Raw genomic sequence first — 24,046 nt, 5'->3', positions numbered from 1 at the left:
GCGTGTTGGTTAGATGCCCAGCCAAGTTGTATATCCATAAGCCTGCTGGTTAGATGTCTATAAACCATAATCATTCAGCTTTGCTGTGCATTTCGGACACTTCTGACTCTTTTCCAAGGTCCTATCACCTTTTTAGGGCTCGACCTCTGCCAATGCGCAAGCATTGCAGATGTCGAGACATATTGGGGCTTATCCAGATCTTAACTAAACGGGCGATTTGATGCTGTGCCCGTGAAAAAGCGCGTGCACAGCATCAAAGCCACCAGCCTCCCCCACAAGCTTACCCCAGCGTGTGCTCTGGCATTTCTCCTCCCCATATTATTCACTGCACGGCCGGCACATCAAAGGCTGCTGCTCTCAATGCGTCGCGTCACCCTTACTCTCCCCTATTCTTCCCTTCTTGCCCCTCCCTCCCTCCCCACCCCACCACAGCAATGCAGAGGGCTTGTCTGCCTTCTCCCAGACTCGTTTACTTAACGTTCCCTGGCCTGCACACTAAACTTTCCCTAGCTCTGATGCCTGGGACTTCATTCCGCTTTTTTACAATGCATTTACCAAAGCTTGGCGAAAATGATTGCATTTACCAGTGCTTGTTATGTCTGCGTGTCCCTGCGCTGTGTAGGCTCCCAGTAGTCAGTGGAGCATATCTGTGGGGGTCCCTCCTTCTCCTCCTCGCTCCCAGAGTCCAGAATCAATAAACAACAAACTGGTTCTAATCTCCAGCCTCAGAGTACGGCATCTCACCCAGGACTAAACACAGCAAACTACAACCCCCGACAGGCAGGACGCAAGCGTTGCACATCATGGCAGATGAAAATTCAATATAGTGTCATGTGCTGTCCAACTAATGAGCAACATGGTACGGTATAATGTTCAGCATTATTCTTAAATGTCACATGGTGCCTTATATTATTTCTAACTGTTCAGTCACGCGCATGTCTTGTGGTGCCCAACGTTGCTGTGTTGGTGAACTGAGTCAAAAGCAGGCGTGGCACATTGGGCACCTTTCTCAGAAAAAAACACTGGTCGTTTATTTACATTCTGATTTAGGAGAAATATATTTTTTACATAGGAACTATGCATGTTTGCTACTTTTTAAGTGAGTTCTTCTCGTTTTTGCGTTTCAAACTTTATGCCTCAAAGACTTGTTTTAACTAGTGCTACTGTACTTTTATTTGAATATAACACACTTATCATTTCAGGGGGCTTACTGTAACTTTACATGGCTGTGAGCATTTGCAGGCGTATTTTCACTCAGTGTCCTACTTTGCCTAATACTTTCTAACTAGTAAGCTTTCTTTCTGCGTGCATTTCAAGCATGGTGGCAAGTTGCATACGTTTATCTTGAATCAATGAGTGTGGGATGCAACCGATGCACCCTCCACACATCTCCACCGAGGCACCCACCACACAGCTCCACAGATGCACCCACCACATAGCTCCACAGATGCACCTACCACCCAGCTCCACCGATGCACCCACCACACAGCTCCACCGACACAGCTCCACAGATGCACCCACCACCCAGCTCCACTGATGCAACCACCACACAGCTCCACCGACGCACCCACCACACAGCTCCACTGATGCACACACCACAGAGCTCCACCGATGCACCCACCACAGAGCTTCACCGATGCACCCACCACAGAGCTCCACCTATGCCCCCACCACAGAGCTCCACCTATGCCCCCATCACAGAGCTCCACCGATGCACCCACCACAGAGCTCCACCTATGCCCCCTCTGCAGAGCTCCACCGATGCACCCACCACAGTGCTCCACAGATGCCCCCACCACACAGCTCCACCGATGCACCCACCACACAGCTCCACCGATGCACCCACCACACAGCTCCACGGAGGCACACAGCTCCACCGATGCACCCACCACACAGCTCCACTGATGCACCCACCACACAGCTCCACCTATGCACCCACCACACTGCTCCACTGATGCACCCACCACACAGAGGCACCCACCACACAGCTCCACAGATGCTCCCACCACACAGCTCCACCGAAGCACCCACTACGCAGCTCCACTGATGCACCCACCACGCAGCTTTACCGATGCACCCACCACACAGCTCTGCCGAGGCATCCACCACACAGCTCTACCGATGCACCCACCACACAGCTCCTCCGATGCACCCACCACACAGCTCCACCGAGGTACCCACCACACAGCTCAACCGATGCACCCACCACACAGCTCTACCGATGCACCCACCACACAGCTCTACCGATGCACCCACCACACAGCTCTACCGATGCACCCACCACACAGCTCCACCGATGCACCAACTAAGCTCCACCGATGCACCCACCACACAGCTCCACCAATGCACCCACTAAGCTCCACCGATGCACCCACCACACAGCTTCACCTACACAGCGCCACCGATGCACCCACCACACAGCTCCACCAACACAGCTCCACCTATGCACCCACCACACAGCTCCACTGATGCACCCACCACACAGCTCCACCGATGCACCCACCACACAGCTCCACCGATGCTCCAACTAAGCTCCACCGATGCACCCACCACACAGCTTCACCGATGCACCCACCACACAGCTTCACCGATGCACCCACCACAGAGCTCCACCGATGCACCCACCACAGAGCTCCACCAAGGCACCCACCACACAGCTCCACCGATGCACCCACCACACAGCTCCACCGACACATCTCCACTGATGCACCCACCACACAGCTCCACCGATGCACCCACCACACAGCTCCACTGATGCTCAAACTAAGCTCCACCAATGCACCCACCACACAGCTCCACCAATGCACCCACTAAGCTCCACCGATGCACCCACCACACAGCTTCACCGATGCACCCACCACAGAGCTCCACCGAGGCACCCACCACACAGCTCCACTGAGGCACCCACCACACAGCTCCACTGAGGCACCCACCACACAGCTCCGCCGATGCACCCACCACACAGCTCCACAGATGCACCCACCACACAGCTCCACCGATGCACCCACTACACAGCTCCACCGATGCACCCACTACACAGCTCCACCGACACAGCTCCACCAATGCACCCACCACACAGCTCCACCGAGGCACCCACCACACAGCCCTACCGATGCACCCACCACACAGCTCCACCGATGCACCCACCACACATCTCCACCGATGCACCCACCTTCACCGATGCACCCACCACACAGCTCCACCGACACTGCTCCACCGATGCACCCACCACACAGCTCCACCGATGCACCCACCACACAGCTCCACCGATGCACTCACCACCCAGTTTCACCGATGCACCCACCACACAGCTCCACCGATGCACCCACCACACAGGTCCACCAATGCACCCACCACACAGCTCCACCTACACAGCTCCACCGATGCACCCACCACACAGATCCACTGATGCACACACCACACAGCTCCACCGAGGCACCCACCACACAGCTCCACCGATGCACCCACCACACAGCTCCACCGATGCAGCCACCACACAGCTCCACCGATGCAGCCACCACACAGGTCCACCAATGCACCCACCACACAGCTCCACCTACACAGCTCCACCGATGCACCCACCACACAGATCCACTGATGCACACACCACACAGCTCCACCGAGGCACCCACCACACAGCTCCACCGATGCAGCCACCACCCAGCTCCACCGATGCAGCCACCACACAGCTCCACCGATGCAGCCACCACACAGCTCCACCGACACAGCTCCACTGATGCACCCACCACCCAGCTCCACCGATTCACCCACCACACAGCTCCACCGATGCACCCACCACACAGCTCCACCGAGGCACCCACCATACAGCTCCACCGAGGCACCCACAACACAGCTCCACCGATGCACCCACCACACAGCTCCACCGAGGCACCCACCACACAGCTCCACAGATGCACCCACCACACAGCTCCACAGATGCACCCACCACACAGCTCCACCGAAGAATCCACCACACAGCTCCGCCGATGCACCCACCACAGAGCTCCACCGAGGCACCCACCACACAGCTCCACCGATGCTCCAACTAAGCTCCACCAATGCATCCACCACACAGCTCCACCAATGCACCCACTAAGCTCCACCGATGCAACCACAGCATCACTCAGCGCAACCAAAGCATCACTCGGCACCACCACAGCATCACTCGGCACCACCACAGCATCACTCGGCACCACCACAGCACCACTCAGCGCAACCACAGCATCACTCAGCGCAACCACAGCATCACTGGTTCAAATATGTTTCTTTTAATGTTTCAAACTGTTTTCAAGCTTTCACGCTTTATTACAAATCACAAAAAGATGTTAATATTTCACTTCTGTTCTTGAATTTGTCACAATAAAAAACACTGAACATAATCTTCACAAAAGTTATTTACAAAAGTTTAAGCTATTGCCATTACAAATTAAATAAATTATTTAAGTATTAATTTAAGAAAATTAAAAGCCATTGTTATTTGTAATAGCAATACATCTAAGTCACGTAAATACAAAACATGTTGCATTACAAATGCTATAGGTGTCACATTTGCGAAAGTTATAACTATTGGCATTGTAAATGACAAAGCTATTAATTTAGCTATTTTAAAAAATAACACATAAATTAAAAAAAAATCATTTATAAGACCAATAGCTCAAACTTTCCTAATGCGAGCCCTATTGCATTTCCAATGCTTGTTACTAGTATGAATGTTTACTGGATTAGTCAGTTGATTTTACCATTGCCGAATGACTATTTATAGTATCCAGAACTTGCTTATTTCCCCCCCCTCCCCCCCCTCATGTGTTTGGTCCAAAGATTTCTCTGGCCACTACAATGTGGCTTGAATTACTAGGCAAAAAGTTCAAATAAAATCAAATGCTTTGTAGGTTTTCTAAAATTTGAGGAGTTGTTTTGAACTACAACTTGTAGTTTCTTGTGCACTTTTCCCATGTTTCCTTATATGGTCTCAGAGTTGGATACAGGGGTGATTAAAAAGACAGTGTTAAAAAAGGAAGCTGCCTTAGTATTCTATAGTGTGCATTTATTCTTTATGACAGTGCTGTGGTTAGTATTCTTTTGATGTACATTTTTTGTTGAGGTATACAATACATAGATTTAAATTGAGATTACTTTTACTTAGAGACACTGTGAATTCTCTACTGTAACCTGATAGCAACTCAGCAAACAAAGAGATGTTAGGAGCATGGCTAATTAGTCATTTGATCTGGTAAGGTCAAGAGGGTCCTTTAGATAACTGATGAAAATTGTTGGACTTTAGCGTGTGTTTAAGGGCATTTTAATATCCGACATGCTGTTTCCGAACTACAATACAGTCTCAAAACAGTGTACAAAGGTCAGGGAGATGCCCCCTTCATTCAAAGTCTTTATCCATTTCACTGGGCTTCGATGTCTGCTTGGGAATTCTATATTTTGCCCATGGGTGTGGGGTCTCTTCAGCAGGCATTGACTTCAACCACCGGAAGTAATAAGCCCGGAAACCATCGATCTTCTCCAGGTAGTGGTTTTTCTCCTTGTACTAAAACATAAAATGTGAAATTCAATGTAAATACAATACTAGATCACAGTTAAATTAAAACCAAAAAACATTTTAAAGACAGATTACTACCCAAGCAAAAATACAATGGTTTCAAGACTAGCATAGCCAACGCTGCAAAATGACTCGCTTCTTAGGTTCTTAATAATACAATAAAAACACAACTGGTTTTCTGATTTTCAAATAATGTCTCACAGTAGGTCCATTATATGAACTCAAAGGTAGCAGTTAACATCTACGAGCATCACGTATGGAAATCCAGGTTCAGCCTTTGAGGAGTATCTGAATTTCATGATGGCCACTAACCGTGGGGATAAAAATCTTACTTTTTTTTGTTGCAAGACAAGTATAAATGTTAAGGCATTTTGGCATCCCTGACTGGTCGAGATATTATGTAAGCAATGCACACTTCAGCCTTTAGACAACTGGATTGCTAGAAATCGATGGAAGTGCAAACCATTGGTTGAAAATCCTGCCCTGCAAGCAAGGCAATATTTCAATTTTGGGGATTCACACCTACTTGTGAATCGACCAAAGTATTGACGATTATTTAATCAGCGCTTAGAAAGGGCAGACACCGTAAGTAGCACAGAATATCCAACCTTGAATCGTGAAAAATGGACAGAGGAATTAGGTTTAGCTGGCAGAACAAGAGAAGCTATAATAACCACCAAAAAAGGAAAAAATCTACACGCCACAACTTTCGGTGTCCCTTCCATGATGTATAGAGGAAAGGTCAGCTGCTCTTACTATGCCGTCCTTCTGAGACTGAAGATGTTAAAGGGTAAATGGACCAAATAGTGGCTGCCTTGGGTACCATGCACAAAGGAAAGTGGGGCTCTGCCATGACTACTATAGAAGTCATATGATAGGTAGTAATAAACAGTCTAGCCACAACCCCCCCAGGCCATTCCTGCCCTGTTGAACCTCCATCAGCGTTGAATGTTTATTAAGTGATTAAGGCATCAGAGAGACCAGTACTCACTTCCACCACCCCACCCAAATCACTGGCGTAATGGACAGCAGAATACCTAGAACATGGTCTCTATCCTATGTAGGGGTCAGAAATCGGCCTACACATGGCTGAAAGGCAGGATCGGAGTGGGACGTATGATAGGCTTGGGCACCAAATAAAAGTTTTGTGACTCTGGTATAAAAACACATGTGGCCTGCATTTTGAAATTGAGGCAACTTTGAATTCTTTGAACACATGTTATCTGAACAGCTTGTGATGGATGTGTGCATTCAAGGAACGACTGGACAACAACGCACACAACAGCAAGGAACTCTTCAACATCGTTAAAGAGCTCTCCAACCCCAACGCCTAAAACAACAACATCACCCCTTCACAAAACCTCTGCAACTCCCTCGCCTCCTACTTCGACAACAAGATCGCAGACATACACAACAGCTTCAGCACTCAACCGACGCACGCCACGACTGAACCACCGCCCCCCACCACCACCCTTCGAGCCTAGACCCCGATCAGCACCAAAGACACCGTCTGCACGATGAACTCCATCCACTCCGGATCTCCGACCGACCCCTGCCCTCACCACGTCTTCAACAAGGCAGACGCTGTCATCGCACCCCACCTGCGGGACATCATCAACACCGCTACCTTCCCGGAGAGCTGGAAGCACGCCAAACTCAGCGCTCTACTAAAGAAGCCATCAGCCGACCCCACCGACCTCAAGAACTACCGCCCCATCTCGCTGCTCCCGTTTCCTGCAAAAGTCATCGAGAAGACCGTCAACAAGCAGCTGGCCGCCTTCCTCGAGACGAACGGATCCTTCGACCTCTCGCAGTCTGGCTTCCGGGCCAATCACAGCACCGAGACCGCCCTGATCGCAGCCACCGATGACATCCGAGCCCTGCTCGACAACGGAGAAACAGCGGCCCTCATCCTCCTAGACCTCTCCGCGGCCTTTGACACTGTCTGCCACCGTACCCTAGTGCAGCGCCTCAGCAACGTCGGAATCCAGGAGAAGGCACTGGAATGGATCATCTCGCTCCTCGCCGGAAGGACATAGAGAGTCCGCCTCTCCCCGTTCAGATCCGAGGCCACCGAAGTCATCTGCGGCGTACCACAAGGATCTTCACTCAGCCCCACCCTCTTAAACGTGTACTTGAGCCCCCTCGCAGCCATCGCACGACAACACAACCTCAACATCATCTCCTACGCCGACGACACCCAGCTGATCCTCTCCCTCACCAACGACCCCGCCAGAGCCAACCTACACGAAGGGATGACAGAAGTAAACAAGTGGATGATGAACAGCCGCCTGAAACTGAACTCGGACAAGACGGAAGTCCTCATCCTGGGATCTTCACCCTCCGCCTGGGACGACTCCTGGTGGGCCCCCGCCCTGGGCAGCGCACCCAAACCAACAGACCACGCACGCAGCCTGGGCTTCATCCTGGACTCCTCCCTCTCCATGACCAGACAAGTCAACGCCGTCTCCTCGTCGTGCTTCAACATCCTGCGTATGCTACGTAAGATCTTCCGGTGGATCCCCACCGAGACCAGGAAGGCGGTCACCCAGGCCCTAGTCACCAGCCGTCTGGACTACGGCAACTCCCTCTACGCCGGAACCACCACCAAACTCCAGAAGAGACTCCAGCGGATTCAGAACGCCTCAGCACGACTCATCCTGGACATCCCCCGTCGCAGCCACATCTCCGGACACCTGAGAGATCTGCACTGGCTCCCGGTCAACAAGAGAATCACCTTCCGTCTCCTCACCCACGCACACAAAGCCCTACACAACCCAGGCCCAGGACACCTCAACAGCCGCCTCAACTTCTACGCTCCCACACGGCAGCTTCGATCAACCGGCCACACCCTCGCCGCCGTCTCCGTATCCGAAGAGCCACCACAGGAGGAAGGACCTTCTTCTACCTGGCCGCCAAGACTTGGAACTCCCTCCCGACCCACCTCCGCCTGACCCAGAACCACCTTGCCTTCAGGAAGCAGCTCAAGACCTGGCTGTTCGAGCAGTAGCGGACCCCCCCCTCCCCTAGCGCCTTGAGACCCTCCGGGTGAGTAGTGCGCTATATAAATGCTTTGATTGACTGATTGACTGCAGACATTTGTTCCAGCCGCAGGCAATGTTTGTGGTAATATATTAAGGAAACGATGTTCATTCCCCAGCAAAAAGAAAAAAACATCAACACACCCCTACTGTTCTACCCTGAAAGTCTTATCAAAACAAGGCGCCATCTGTATGTTCTGTAGTCGTTGTCCCTAGAAAACATTACGGAAAGGCAGTGAGAGAGAGCATAACCTAGGGCTGTCTAGCACTAGGCCACAGCACTGCGGGGTTTGCACTGTTACTAGTCATATGATTGTTATATTAGAGCCCCATTGCTGTTTCACCAATCTGCCTTCCATTTGTGTGGCCACAAAAGTGGCCCACAACACTGCAAAACTGGCGACCACACCGCCACAAAACGGGCCCACACACTATCCTGTCAGAACAGCCCTTCTGGAAAGACCATATTTTCCTATAGGCTAGTCCAACCCCACATAAAGGGGTATATGTTTTCGATAGCATTTTTGATTTTGGCAGTTTACTTGCTTTTTGTAGTTTTACTAAAAAGAGTGGTGTTTTGAAACTTGGCAGAATTTAGAAAGGAAAAGGTTGGTGATTCTTAGGGAAAGAAAAGGAAACAATTTATGGAAGTACAGGAAACAGGTCTATTGGGTGAAATTCCACAGACAAATGCTACAGAGTCATACACTTTAGATCTTTACTTTGAGGAATGAGTAAGTATATTCCCTTATTAACACTTGGATCCTGCCTGCTTTGACACACTTAGCTGTTCACAATGTCTTCATAAACCTGATAAACAAATAAGTAAATAAATTATATTGAGACAACCTCTTTCTGCGGTTAAGCTTGTTATGGTACCTACCCGATCAAAGTTAGGTGGATATTGTGCAGCAAACTCCAGCTGGCGAATGACCACCTCATTTGGAGGGACGCTATTCATTCTCATGTCTCGGATGATCGCGATGAGGTAGTCATAGTCGAGTTTCTTAACAGCTGCATTGATAAGAGCGCTGTAGATGTGGCTGTTTGGTGTAATCTCCAATGTCTGGTAAAATACAAACAGATTGCAGAATGTTCCTAGCTACCAGATTCAGTTGAAAATGTCAAGCAAGCCAAAATTAAATCATCCCACCAACCATACTTGCATATTTAACAGATAGTTACTTTAAAGCGTCCGAATGATTTATTTAAAGAGCCCATCTGGTGAATGATATCACAATATATATTAAAACCCAAGCAGGCATCAGAGCCTTGGTAGGTCAGTTGCAGGGGGTAAGCAGCAACTGATCCACAGAGGTTCCGATGGCTGAAACATTTAGACCAGATTACTGGATTTTAAAGGATTGGTAATATGTCCGAACAACATCTCTGTTTTTAACCTTACCCCATCCCTTTTTTCACATTAAAATAATTGTTTTAGGCATAGGAGGTAATTTTACTTCATTGCACAGATCCCACCATTACCTTCATCCAGACAATCTCCCTCCTGGTGGAGGCGTTACTCACCTGGAGAATTCAGTTCCCAGGTGGGAGATTCGATGATGATGCTTTCCACTATATCACTCTAGTGGAGATTATGAACACCGCCGGCTGTGTGAATAGTGGTTGAGGGTTTCCGAGACAATCCTTGTGAGATTCTGGTATCAAGACCTGTGTACTTCACTCCCCCTTTGATTTGTGTAGTATTGTGGGTAATTGTCAGCGAAGCAGGACTTAATAATAAAAAACAATTTTTCTCTTACTAGCGGACTCCTTCAATGTGTAGCCTTTAGAGATCTCATTGGGTAATGGTGTAACCGTAACACAACCATGCACAACGTTTTGCAAACTAAAATTCATAAAGGTGTATGTAAAAGTATAACAATCTCAGTACAAAATTAAGGTTATGTAGTGGTGTTGGAGTTTTACATTTGGAAGAAGAAGTACAGAGATCTTGAAGCTTTTTACATTTCTTCACACATTGAATGGTGCATATATTGACTCATCAATGGAATTAGTCCACTGTTACCCACAATCCTTAGTACTAATGAATATTGTAGCTGCCAAGCCCGCCGAATTGTGGATTGGCTGGCTGTCAATCCCACAAACCTAACTCTGCCCAGGTTGCAGTTCCTCAAGGCCTTGGTGCCATTGATGTACTTCTCCAGCATCTCACCAGCAGCCGCGGCTAAAGTCAGAGAGTCGGCGTGGTGTGGGTCTGAAGATAAAGCTGCAGTAAGGCTCCACGCGGATAGTCGGCAGTCATATTGTTCGCTATTTTATAGTGTTTTTGATTAATTCTGTAGTGCTACAGTGGAGTTTTTGATTAAGACTCATCCCCTCAACATTACAATGGGGAAGAGGAAAGCAGGGGAACGAGCGCCCTTATCTTAAAAATCTAAAAAGAAATCTCTGACATCGGCCACAGGGAACTGGGTGCTGGACCGTATTGATAACCTTATCTCTGAGTGTTTGACTATTGTAAACCCTGCCCCAGCTGCTAGTGGCAATTCCCCTTCAGTTGGAGTTAGCAAGCAGATTCCCAAGATGTTTTATAAACCTAAGAGGGAACAGGGTTTATTGTCTGAGGTAACACAAGTTAACCCCATACTACCATGTGAGCCTGAAACTCCTCTGGCAGATACTAATGAAGTCGCAATGAATGTCGAAATCGTGTTTCGATTCTTTATCCTGATGCTGATGTAAGCGAAGAAACTTGTAGTAATCTCTTCAGAACTCCATCACAGGATTGTTATTCTATGCTTCGCTGTTTGGTGGGTGTTAGAGGGGATTTAAGGGACCAAATAGTGTCTCTTATGAAAGTGGTAGTGAGCCTTGAGGAGAAGGAAAAGATGAGGAATAATACTATTGATGCTGGAAATTTGTCACAGGAAAGGATGGATGCATATTTATCCTTAAACCAGGTGGTCGCCCTTGAAAAGTCGAATACTAAACCGTTGCCTAGGGAAATCCCAGCAACAACTTATCAACACTTTGTAGCTCCAAACCCAAAGTACAGCTCCCACCATATGAATATTCTGTATGGTATTAGGGGGGAATGATGCGTATCAGCGGGATACAGGAGTTGCCCAATTGGGGGGATGGGGGCAGGTTACCTTTGGTGCGGTGTTACCCCCCAGGTAATACCAACCTGCTCTTTCCTAGAGGAGTGGCGAGAAATGGTTGTTATGTAGTAAACCAACAGGGGAATGCGGAGACACAAACCTTTCTCACAACAGTCCCCAGGTTGCCCTTGGTGGTAAGGAAGATCTTGAGTCCCTCATAAACAAAGTTATTCACTGGTTTAGGGCTGTTCAGCAGTTTCATTCCATCATAAGAAGTGATATTGTGGGAACCGAAAGATTGTCAAGTCTAAATGAAGAAAAACTATAGTCAAGGGTCTCATATCCCATAGGCATAAAGTGGATTGCCTTATGGTCATGAAGGATAGAACTATATCCCAGACAAAAAACCAAATTAAGATAAAATATCGGAATCAGGAAATTGGCGGGAGTACCACCGTAGGTGCTACACCCCTGGCTGGGAGGACGTTACCCAAAAGACAAATGGGTCTATTCCTTGACTGGTTTCACCCCCGGCTGCTATTGATGGAGCTGATGCAGTTAACCCCGCTCTTCTATGTCTTAATAAAGCTGCTGTTCATTCTCAATTATTAAGCAGGTCCCCTGAAGTCGGAAGAAAGTCATTTAGTGTAAATGCAACATCCTTTGGGTCTGAGATATGCTTGCTTACACATCACGAGCAGATTGCTCCAGTTTCCCCTTTTCCGGCTGTAGAGCCAGTGGTTAGTGAGTGTTCTTTTATCCAGCCTAATGCTTTTCCTTTGAGAGTTTTGTCAAGGAATATGTCTGGAATTTAAATACTGCTCCCTGACCTGGAAAGGGGTAATTTCATTGATTCCCATGATGTATGCTTTTTTCAAGAGACCTGGGATTTGTCATCTATCCATAGATGTGGTTTCCCATCTGTAAATGTAAATGCAACCTGATGTGGAAGGGGCACAACCTCAGGTGGGTTAGGGATTTGGGTTAGAACTTCCTTACAATGTCAAATTAAGAATATTCACATTGACTCACTAGATTTTATCGCAGTTGCGCTCATACTATCCTCTGGTATTGTTTTAATAATTTTTACTGTTTATAATAGAGTGAGCCCTGATCCAGCAGAGACGGTGGTTCTTAATATCCTGGAGGGAGCAATCACAGAGCAAATAGGGAGGGGTTTCCTTTTTGTGGCACGAGACTTTAATACAACATTTGAACCCCAGATTGATAACCAACTGGAACTGACAGTAGATTGTGATGGTCGGTGGGGTAACGCTCAGCTGGATTTGCCTCCGAGACGCTGGTCTTCAAAAGCTGGTCAAGTATTGTCCCACACATTTAACTTTCATTTAAGAGCTGCAAATGGCAGGACCCCATCTGCTCGTTTAGCTAAAAATGACTTTTAATAGACCTAGATATGAGAGTTGTATTGATTACTTTCTTGCAGATGTGAAGTTATGGCCTCATATAATAGATATTAAAGTGGTCGATAGACTTGATAGTGACCACCATGCCCTATCCCTAACACTGACTGATAATTTTAGAACAAATCCAACCCTGAAGGGGGCTCAAGATTTGGGATACCTTTTTGCATCCAACAATCAGAAAAACATAGTGTGGAAATGGGTGGAAAAAAGATTCTCTCGAGGCTATAGTTTCTAAAGTAAGAACTGACGTAGAGTTTCATTCATCCCTTACTGATTCTAAGGTGTGACGTGCTGCACTTTTGAACCAGATCAGGGATCCGTTGGGTAAAACTGAGTATAGGCTTATGAGGTCTATACTTGCACTCTCAATGAGTACTCCTCTTGTCCACCTGCACCTCAACCTTGTCCAGAGAAAACTATGGCATAAAATTGAATGCTGAATGTTATTATTTTGGTATCGTTTGTGGTCTACAGCCGATTTGAACCCTATCGTGAAGGTGTCAGAGAGCGGATGACCCATCCGGTTGTAGTTAAAATCCCTTGGTTTCATGCTATTAAAACTCTCTTAGAGAGGTTGAGTCTAGGTGTTTACTGGCTTTTGTGCTAGTTATATTTTAAATCTTCTATGGAATTGAACCTTCTCTTACACACAAACTATATCTGCAGTTTAGATGTGGTATCCTTCCAGTCAAAGACTTTATTTCTAAGTGGTCTGCTGGTGGTGATGACCGATGTCTGGCATGGGGGGGGGGGACATTTACCCCAGTACAGTAGTTTGCGAGCAAAGCGGATTGTCCCACTGTGCAAGAATGTTGGTACTAGTAGATACCAGGTTGCTTTTAGAATTTTGAGTACCAGTACATCCATGCCCAATGTTTTCAGTGTGTCAAAATTTTTCATGGCAACCTGGTTAACGTGCTCCAAGTGTCTATAAGATGTGGTAGCCAACTCTCAAGCAGGTATAATAGGGATGGAACCAGTGGAGTGTTTTGCAAACTGAAAATGTATTTATCCTATGAACTGCTTTACTCTGTCTTAATAATTTTAACTGTTTTAAGACAATAGCTGGACTGTTTTTTATCTATTTTGCAAATAGTGTTATATTTTTCTGCTTTGTTGATCCGAGCGATCGAAATAAGTGTTTCGAATAACTGAAAATTGTTGCAGAAAGACTATGGTAAGGATGAGAGAGAACATTTAAACTTAACTCCTATTTTTTTCACTTGAAAGGAGCATTACATTTGAACAAACCATGGTGCATCTGGCCAATTTTGGAGCCAGAACTGGAGAAGGAATAAAGCACTATTTTTGAATTTGAAGCTATAATGTTTAAGTGTATCCCATCCTAATATTACATGTTTCCATGCTCTATGTGCAAATGTTCATTAATCATCTTAATGAGTCTAGGCAGTATAAGTCTATGAAGCCCTAGACGATGAATTAAGACTTGTCTGGCCTAAAGGTAATTTGATATTCCAGCCCTCTACCAGCTCATATCTCATCCTTTGCATCAGGGTTATTTCTAGCACTGTGCTTAACTTGAAGCTGAACACTACCCCTCAAACACCTCCCCCCACCCTGCATGGACTGCACATTTACATGTTGAGACACATTAGGTTTCAGTCCTTGCCCTGATATATCCACTGAGTTTTATTCACAGGCTCCTTCCTACTAAGGATCTCCCTTGTAGAATTCACATCACCATCTGTGTTCTCTGTTCAGACGTTCCCTGCTACCAGACTTACTCTGGGAAAAAGAGATGTGTGCATGATCCACCAAATGCTGTGAAATGGTTTCCACTTTGCTCTAGTCTTGGGACGCAAGATCTTCAGAACTACCTTAAGCTTGTAACATACCCGAAAACTCTTGGAGTTTCCTTTAAAGTTATATTCTTCACACAGACTCCACATGAGAAGACATTTTACAGAAGGAGCCTCCACTTCAGGAGGAGGCACCTAATCAAATTGATCAATCTCACCTTCATGTCCGCGAGCAGTTGCATTCCATCTTTCATACTGCGGCAGGCTATTGCCAAGTTACAAAATGTTTGTAGGTTCGGTGCTATTCCTCTGCTCACCAACATTGGCATCAGCGCCTAAAGAAACATGATTTCAGTAAAAGCATGTTCTTGCAGTTAGCACCTCCCTACACAAATTTCATTTAGACAAAATTTCATTTACATCTCATTTGAATGCTTATAAATGAGTGTATGTTAAAAAATACACAAACGGTCAGAGACACAGACAGAGTTGTTTTGTCTCTCATTAGATAAACATACAAATAAAAGCCATTGTAAAAGTAAAATGTTTCTCATAATTCATGTTGATAATATTACGTTTGATGTAACATTACAAATTCAAAGGTTTGAAAGACTGTCGACAATAGATTACTTGCCTGTGAATGTATGAAAGTAACACGGAGACTTCAATTAGTGGGCTCAATTTACTACCCAAAAACAGGATCCGACAAATTTATTTATTTTTATCACCCATATTTGTATGAAATAGAAGTTTCACAACACTAATATACTAAACAAACAATACATATAACAGTACATAGAACAATATAAACTACATAATTATCATTGGCTCAGGGACGTAATGCTGAGTATATATATATATATATATATATATATATATATATATATATATATATATATATATATATATCCGGAATAATGTCTTTGCTCAAGCATTATTTTACTGATTACAAATCCTGTTCCATGGGAATCGGTCTACAGTGGTAGCTTACAGCACTGAAGTGTGCTTCACTTTTTTGGCTGTGAGTCAATGTAGAATCTGCGGAAAGTTAGCAATGAGTAGTGGTTGAAACAGGCTGCTCTATTAAGATCTTGATACAGGGTGTTATAAATGCCTATCGCATGAATTCAAATGTGTGTTATCCCATCCGGAGTCTTAAAAATATATTATTTGATATATATAAAAATTATTTTAGGAGGGCACGCACTAACATTGTTGTGGGGCCTAAAAGTGCTTTACTTTTTATGCAATTATTTTTAAAGCAAATGTACTTATCTTTAAGTGTTGAGAAAATAGGGGCTCCATTCTAACACTGTAATTAAATGTCCATGAATGGGAACCATTTAATTTTAATAATGCTCCAGCCATGAAAGGATGCTCTTCATTCACAAACCCAAGCCATTACAGACACAAATCACTTACGACTGAAAACAATCAATTAATGACCATTCTATTCTATACTCTCAATTATTCGCTATCGCTTTTTATTACAATACGTAACTTCATAATAACGCCTACCAGCTGCATTGTTTTACTGTTGACTTTCAAGTGTTCTGCCAAGCTTAATTTGAACATGTCAGCCACACAGTAATACAAACTATCCTAACATTTGATACTACACAATTTTAAATATATCAATGTACCTTAATTATTTTAGGGTTTATATGTCAGCATTAGAATTTGTTAGTTAGACTACTACAAATACATATACACATTTGTGTGCACCATGGCTTACCAGCTCTTATTGTATATTTGATAGATCACTTGATGAAAATCATAGAAAAATATGGCTTTTAGAAGCAATTAGATAACTAGAGATCTTAAATGGCTGTATAATTAAAATTGATGTTTGAAATAATGTATCTAATTATGAATAATCCACATGCAAGACTAAAAATTCTTAACAAAAAATTGTTGAGTCAATCTATCCACCCATCCCATTACTATGCAGGCTATTCATACATTATTGGGATGGCTGAATGCAATTAACTTGACAAATGGGGGGAAGAAAATCACTATTCATTGATTTGTATTGCTTGCATAGAGGATTAACACATTTACAGAAAATCATATTGGCAAATGCACCAGATGTGGACTTGGTTCGACCCTCAGGGTCACAGGTTCAGATGTCAATGGTTAAAGTGATTACTCATCTGTAATTTTTGCATAGTTGATAAACTGAACGTATTACATTGGAGAACAATATTTAGATGTACAACATATAGGTGCTTTGTCTTAAAATGCTATCTTGGATCCAAATTAATTGATCTACATTACAAAATCACGAACAAACCTAGCACATTTCTGGCGTGTGGGGAAGGAAACAGTAACCTTATTGGTAATGTTATTAATGAAAGTAACAATGTATTAATATATTTCTATATAGTGCTCCACTCCACGTTTTTGCTATTTCAAGCAATAACAGATCTTACAATTACCCGATTTGTGGGGATCAATCTACCATCCTCAGATGTACAGAAGACTTCGTCAACTATAGATTTCAACTCAAGACATGCGGGATACTGCTTTTATAAATTATCTGCTCGTCCTGGAAATGTGATGCTTCAGAAATGTACCTGTCCTGTAAAAAATAAATCTACTTTCCCCATTTGAGCCAGGTTGTGAGGTGACAAAGTAAAGCAGTGTTCTCAATATATCAGAGCTCTGATAAAATTCTCTCTGTTTATGCCAGGGCTCATATTATATCAGGTTCTAGCAAGGCTCTAATTTTGCATCTTTCCAAAAATTTACTCACTGAGGAAATAGGAGAACAGTGGTAGAAACTTTCCGGGCCTGGTTACTGGACCAGATTGCCCTGTGAGATTGTGCTCACAAATGTATACTTTTAAGGGTATTTCCCTGGAGAAAAAAAACACACAATCAAAAACATTTTAACAAATGTATTTGCCATGACTCAGCAAATTTTTGCATGGGCAAATATATCATGTCTGCTCATATGAAAATGGAATTCACAAATGTTTGCTAGGAAATCTGAACCTTTGCGAGGACATAGACCAGCAGGTTTTCTTGGAGAATGGGGTCCTTGATTTATTTTCACACTGCCCTTAAAATGTCCACACTGATTCTTCATTGTTAATAAAGGTGGGCGGACATTTCCGATCCGCCCACGGAATGTGCGAAAATTTGCACTTTCCGCACATTCACAGGCGGAACAGAAGTTGGGCACCCGCCCGCCTCCCGCCCTTCCCCCATCGCGGCTTCATCTTGTAAACTGTGCATGCGCGGGAGCCTGTGCATGCGCATTCCTGGCCAGGACTGAGCATGCGCAGGCTCCCGTGCATGCGCAGTTTACAAGCTGAAGCCGCAATGGGGGAAGGTTGCGGCGCAATAAGGTAAGTTTTATTTAAGTTACTAGTTTACCCTTTAAATATAATTTGATAAGGCGGGCGGGAAGCGGGCTGGCGCAACAGAAATATTGCGGAGAGGCATGGAGATTGGTTCAATCTCCGTGACTCTCCGCGATAGTCCATTCCGCGACTTCCGCCAACCCCTAATTGTTAATCCTTTTTTAGGTCTCGCGTGCAGGGCTCGACAAATCTTAAAAATCGTACTTGACCTGCAGGTCTAGTGAATAGGATTTTCTACTCGACCTAACATCAATGCACTCGACCCAAAAATTGGTTACATACAAATTTTCTTCAAAACATTTGCAGCACAGTTGTTCTATGACCAGTAAGACATGATCAAATTATTTTGCCTCATTACTATTCTCACTGCAATGTTTTGAGTTGCGAGCACGGCCTTGGATAAACACTCTTAGCAGTACTCGGGTACACTACTGTACATTACACACACTAGAGCGTGGCCCTGGATGAATATTCTTAGCCAAACTCAGGTTCACCACTGTACCTTGAACATACTAGAGTATGGCTCTGGTGGCTCACTTAATCTCCCTGTGCCTAACAAAAATTAGTGTGTCCTTGTGTAGTGTAACTGGTGCTCCTGTAAAGCACTCCAATACCTTCAGGTCGAGTAAGCACTATATGAATCTATAAAAAAAAACTCTTAGCAGTACTCTGGTTCACCGCTGTACTTTAAACATATTAGAGTACGGCCCTGGATAAACACTCTTCCCAGTACTCGGTACACTGCTGTACCTTAAACATATTAGAGCACAGCCTAGGAAAGGGCAGATCGCACCATACCCGGAACTGTATGACTGGAATGTTTTTACGGGGTCTTGCATTTGTATTTTATGTCCCAGCTATCAGATCAGGCACGCTGTGTAAGCACAACTAGGGCCACATAAACAATACTGCCCTGCTTGCTCATGGCATGATATCAGTATTTTCCATCACTCTCCTTTCCAGGTTCCTGACGTGGGAACCGGTCTGTCAAGCGACGGTGAAGCCTTTCAGTGCGATTTCACACCATAGACTGTGATTACAATCTGCCCATACATCTGTTTTACTTCCTGGTGGGCTCCTCGTTCTGGCCTTTCAACTTAATGAAGTCGGCGCCAGCCAGGTCCTCCTTGTTTACGGCGGTGCTTCATATACAGTTAATTGCAAATAACCCATGGAAATAAAAAGATTGCGTTTAACGTGATTGGTTGTACAATTTGGAGTGGACATATATTTTCGTTCTTGTCCACTTTTCTACAGCCTCCATACATTCATACCACTTTTATTTTTGCCAACCCACCCATTCACTCCTTCCTTACTATAGATCGTATTATGCAGCTAAATATTTTTGTAATTAAAAGAACAAAGGGAATCGCGGGGCGCTGTTTACCCTCTGCATCCCGTCGGTGCACCTCTGACTGCATCCGCCTTGTAGAGCTGGGTAATCCAACTTCTAAGCTGTGAGCATCAAACACAAAATTTCCCTCGCTGACATCTGGCGCCTTGATGGGCACCGCAGGCAGCTTGTTAGCACCTTGCTACCATTGACGAGGCGTGTCCAGTAAGTGCCCTCCGGCCGCCTATGCCACCCTCTGTGCAGTTTCGAAATCTCAAACCTTTCTCATGTGCCTCATCTAGCTGTCGTGCTCTGAGCACTATCAACTTTCTAATCATAGACAGTTCGCAGTGCTAATGTGTTGCACCCGTTAATTATAATTATGTTCAATGCCTAATTTCTAGGTTTGTGCTTTTCCCGGATAGAAGACTTGAAGTCTGAAACGAGAACAAGCGTAACAATAGCCCCTGCTGGGCGTCAATCCCCTTCAAAGCCACCCTACCCAACAATCAAGGCTAGAGCCCCTGACCCGCGGCGGTGTCCCCATCCAATTGCACCTACCTTAGGGTCCCCCGCAGAGAGATCGAGCCATCCTCGGCAGGCGCAGGCTTACATCACAGGCAGAGCTCCACTCGCAGGGCTCCGAGGATCATGGTGATTACACCCAAGGTGCAGGAGGAGAACTTCTGCTTCGCTAGGGCACTAGTGTCGTTCATGGCCTGCCTCCGGTCAAGTGTATTGGGAACAGGGGTTGGCAAAAGCAGTTTACACGCTTATCCTGCTGCGGCTGTAATCAGCCAATGAGAAGTCTGTAAACTTTACTGTGCGGAGATTAGCAACCATCTGATTGGCTGATTGCAACTAGGCCTTAGCCGACCGAGCCCGCGTTGCATTCAGCCAATCAAACCCTTTGCTTTTCCCGCATTTTGTCACGGCATTTCTGAACATTTCACCCAGCTGCCCTCTAAAGACTTCTACCGGCACTGCACTTTAGCACAGCGACAAAGCTCACTCGCCAGGCTGGTCGAGTAGGCATGAAAACTGTCTCGCCCTGAAAGAAATTGACTCGCATTTGCGAGCGGGCGAGTACATTTGTCGAGCCCTGGCGTGGCGTACTACGCACATGCGCAGTCGAGCTCGTGAGATTTTATGTTTTAGAGTGCACTTCACTACCGAAGGTTAAGCCCCGCCCCTCTTCTCCATTGGCTGGCGTCCTAAACGGTGGCCAGCCATTGGAGAAGAGGTCCTAGTGACGTTTTTCTTTCTCACTAAGCCCCGTCCTTTTCAGACTGGGCTCCTTGACTTACTGCTAAAGTAAAAGGTTTCTTATCTTCTTTATGGGTCCAGATGGCCCCATAAAGAAGATAAGGAACCTTTTAAGTCAGGAGGAAGTCCGGGCGCCCAGTCTGAAAAGGAAGGGCTTAGAGACAAAAGACTGTGTCATGGCGAGCGCTTGTTTCCCCAGTGTACACTGGGCCACTCGATACATCTCTTCCCAACCCTTTCTTAGGTGACGGGTGTGCGCCCGAGCGCCCACTGAAAGTAACCCTGCATTGTGGTACCAGGCTTCAAAATGATCACAGCGTGCCCCCACCCGCTTCCTTGCTAAGAGGCAGACAGGGGACAGAGAAATATCAAAGTTGTGCCAGGCTTCAGCAGGGTCATTCAATACGCCTCAGATGTGCTGCGGCCGCATTTCACACCATGGGCTGAGAGGGCATGTGCGGGCAGGTTGGCAGCAGGGTCCAGAGGCGCTCCCCCACACTTCCCAGCCCTGTCTACACCCACTGCTGCTGGGTGTAAAAATAGATGGCAGGCCCCGTCTGATTTGAAGGTGGTCGCCTGCAGTTGTGGTGGTCGTAGGTCCGGACAGTCGGGTCAGCGAACAAAAGTGAGTGAGGGCTGGAGGGGGCCCATGGCTGAGCCGTGGGGAGCGGCCCGCAGCATCTCTGTGGCACCACCCGCCTGTGGAGAGAGGGGGGTCGTCCCAAACTGGAAGTGGTGATGGTCCGCTGACGGGTGGCACCAGAGCAGCCTGCGCAGCTAACATGGGCAATGCACCGCTCTGCCAGGAGTGCCACACTGATAAGATCACGAAGGGGATTAACTTGCAAGACTTGGGGCGCGCCCCTAACTACTAGATCTGCAAGCATGAAACCGAACTGGAAATTTGAGTGAGTAAAAACAAAACCAAAGGAGGATGTAGGCCTTTAGCTGACGGACAGGCGTTGAAACTGTTTCCAACTTGTGTGCCACCCAGATAGACGTTGTACCTCTCACAGCAGTAGCAGCCGCCTCGAAGCGATTGAGCTCCGTTGTGGCCACAGCAAGTGGCGTGTAATTGAAATGACAGCTGGCCTCTTGCTGTGGCACGTCCAGGGAGCTTTTTCATGCTCAACAATGCCCTGGAATGCGAGCAGCGAGACAGATCAGAGGCTCTAAGCGCTAGATATATATCAGTGATTGTAGGTCCTGGCTCGCATTTGTCCATTCCTACTGGCTATTCAGCGCCAGAAGTGAGTATGTGTGTTAGGGTTTTGATCTAGTGTTGCGCGTCTGCAAAGAGTAGTCAGCGTTTTATAGCGAACATTGGCATTGATGCAGGAGCTGATTGCCCAGAGTATTGTCTTAGTCTGTGTGTTGCCCACTCGAGCTGGGAGTACAGAAACCCGGATACAACTGGAGCTTGATCTAACAGGGATAGCAGCAATTGGCGTGTTCAACATTTGGGTTTAGGATATTTACCTTAAGAGGTTTACAGTTTCAGGGAAATCGACAACACGTGATTGGCCTAGAATCACACAATGTTTGTGTTCAAGTGTGAAGCATGACTTAGAATATCTCAGGGCCCTGGGATCGGCTTGAGTCTTGCTTACCCTTTAAAATGGGACTGCCATTTCACATCATTGTGCACACGTGGACGTTTTCATTGGGTTTATATATGGACACTAGGCTCCAAAATATGATGGTTAGAGCAAACCTTAATTTCAAATATTTTACATTTAATTCCACAGTGTCATCTTAAGGATCTTGGGGGCCCCTGTTTGAAACAACGTTGACATTTATAACGTATTGTCTGCTCATTCAAGCCTGTGTAACACAAAACTACATTGATTTTATTTGTTAAACTTTCACTAACTGTCATCAAAAAAATTTGAAATCTGTGTTGCCCAGGAACACGAGAATCCTTATATGACACTAGAGAGAGAGTAATTAAACAACAGGGGGTGGTGATGGACAGAGTTTCTGAATTAAGCAGAATACTCTCACCCAGTCAAGAGATCAGGGCTTGATCCAACACCGTTTTTTAGCTCACTGCACTATCCCAGCTCTGAACCTGGCTATATGCAAATCAGTAAAAGAATTGGCTTGGTAGTTTGGTCTGCCCTGTTCCCATGATGCACTGGGCCAGGGACAGACTAATTTGCATGTAGCCAGGTTCTGAGCTGGGATGGTGCAGTGAGCTAAAAAACGGTGATGGATCAAGCCCTGATCTGTTGACTGGTTATGAGTGTTCTGTTTAATTCAGATACTCTGTCCATCACCACCCCCTTTTCTGAATCGACTAGAGAGAGAGAGCAGAGGAGGAGGTGCAGACAGACAGCGGGAGAGTGGTTTACATAGTAAAATAGACAATAGTAGAACTAAATCAAATGGACTGAACGTTCACTTCCCCCGTGGGGCCCTCAGGAGGTGGGGGCCCTGGGCAAATGCTCACTTTGCCCATGCCTTAAAAAGACTCTGCTTGTAAGAGTACCAGCACTTCTCAGGAGCAAATTACTCCAACTAGTGAGTAGCTGCACTTCTAAATTTAAATTCAAATAACTGGGTGGTACTCAGGGCAATTTCATATGCTCATCCATTCCCCTACCTACTATATTGGCTTTTTATAGCGCTTTTCTGCCCCTCCCACTTTCCGGGTGCTCGAGTAAACAGCAATGTTGGTTATGCATCGTTGGTAGAGTGTAGATTTGTTTTTTAGAGTGTCAGGGGCCTAGCCCCCACCCTCCTTCTTACCTGCATGCACCGGCCGTCACTGAGAGTGGTGTATGTGCCCTGTCTGTGTATTAAAATGGAGGCCCCGGCTCACACCGAGTCGCGCTCAGATTGGCAGTTTGTCCGATTGTGAAGCTGCAGCAATCGCATCGAAGTGAACAGGATGTCAAATTTTATTTGACAGCAGTAATAGGGATAACCTAGTAAGAAAGGTTATTGTGTACCATCTACACAGATCTTCGCGTGTAACCTGGGTAAGATCCCGTCAGAGTCAACACTGATGCTATCCTTCTAATATTGACAAAACGAGAAACATCACGTTGGGAGAGACAACGTTGGGTTTAAGATGTTGGGGTGTTTTAGCCTGAAAAGCCTCTTATTTTCAGAATTTAATTTTGTACCATTCAATAGATTCCAGACCACTGTTTCTTGGCATTGGGTTAAGGAGATGGCAGCATGTCAAAAGCCATCGGGTACATAAGAGCTTAAGTGGCAGTGACCCGCA

At 45.9% G+C, this 24,046-nt stretch overlaps 1 protein-coding gene across 1 annotated transcript in view; it reads right to left on the bottom strand.

The window, feature by feature from the left end:
• Positions 1-4,282: 4,282 nt before the first annotated feature.
• PTCD1 (pentatricopeptide repeat domain 1) overlaps positions 4,283-24,046 on the bottom strand; it is a 49,692-nt gene continuing 29,928 nt past the window's right edge. The window contains exons 7-9 of the mRNA XM_086940642.1: positions 15,063-15,179; positions 9,476-9,658; positions 4,283-5,539 (exon numbers count right to left, since the gene is read on the bottom strand). Coding sequence (XP_086796768.1) covers positions 5,375-5,539; positions 9,476-9,658; positions 15,063-15,179 — 465 coding nt within the window. The 3' untranslated portion in view covers positions 4,283-5,374. The remainder of the gene's footprint in view (positions 5,540-9,475; positions 9,659-15,062; positions 15,180-24,046) is intronic.

Source organism: Lissotriton vulgaris, chromosome 10 (genome assembly GCF_964263255.1).
Source record: "Lissotriton vulgaris chromosome 10, aLisVul1.2, whole genome shotgun sequence".
Taxonomy (NCBI): Eukaryota; Metazoa; Chordata; class Amphibia; order Caudata; family Salamandridae; genus Lissotriton; species Lissotriton vulgaris.
This window is presented reverse-complemented; position numbering and strand designations above follow the sequence as displayed.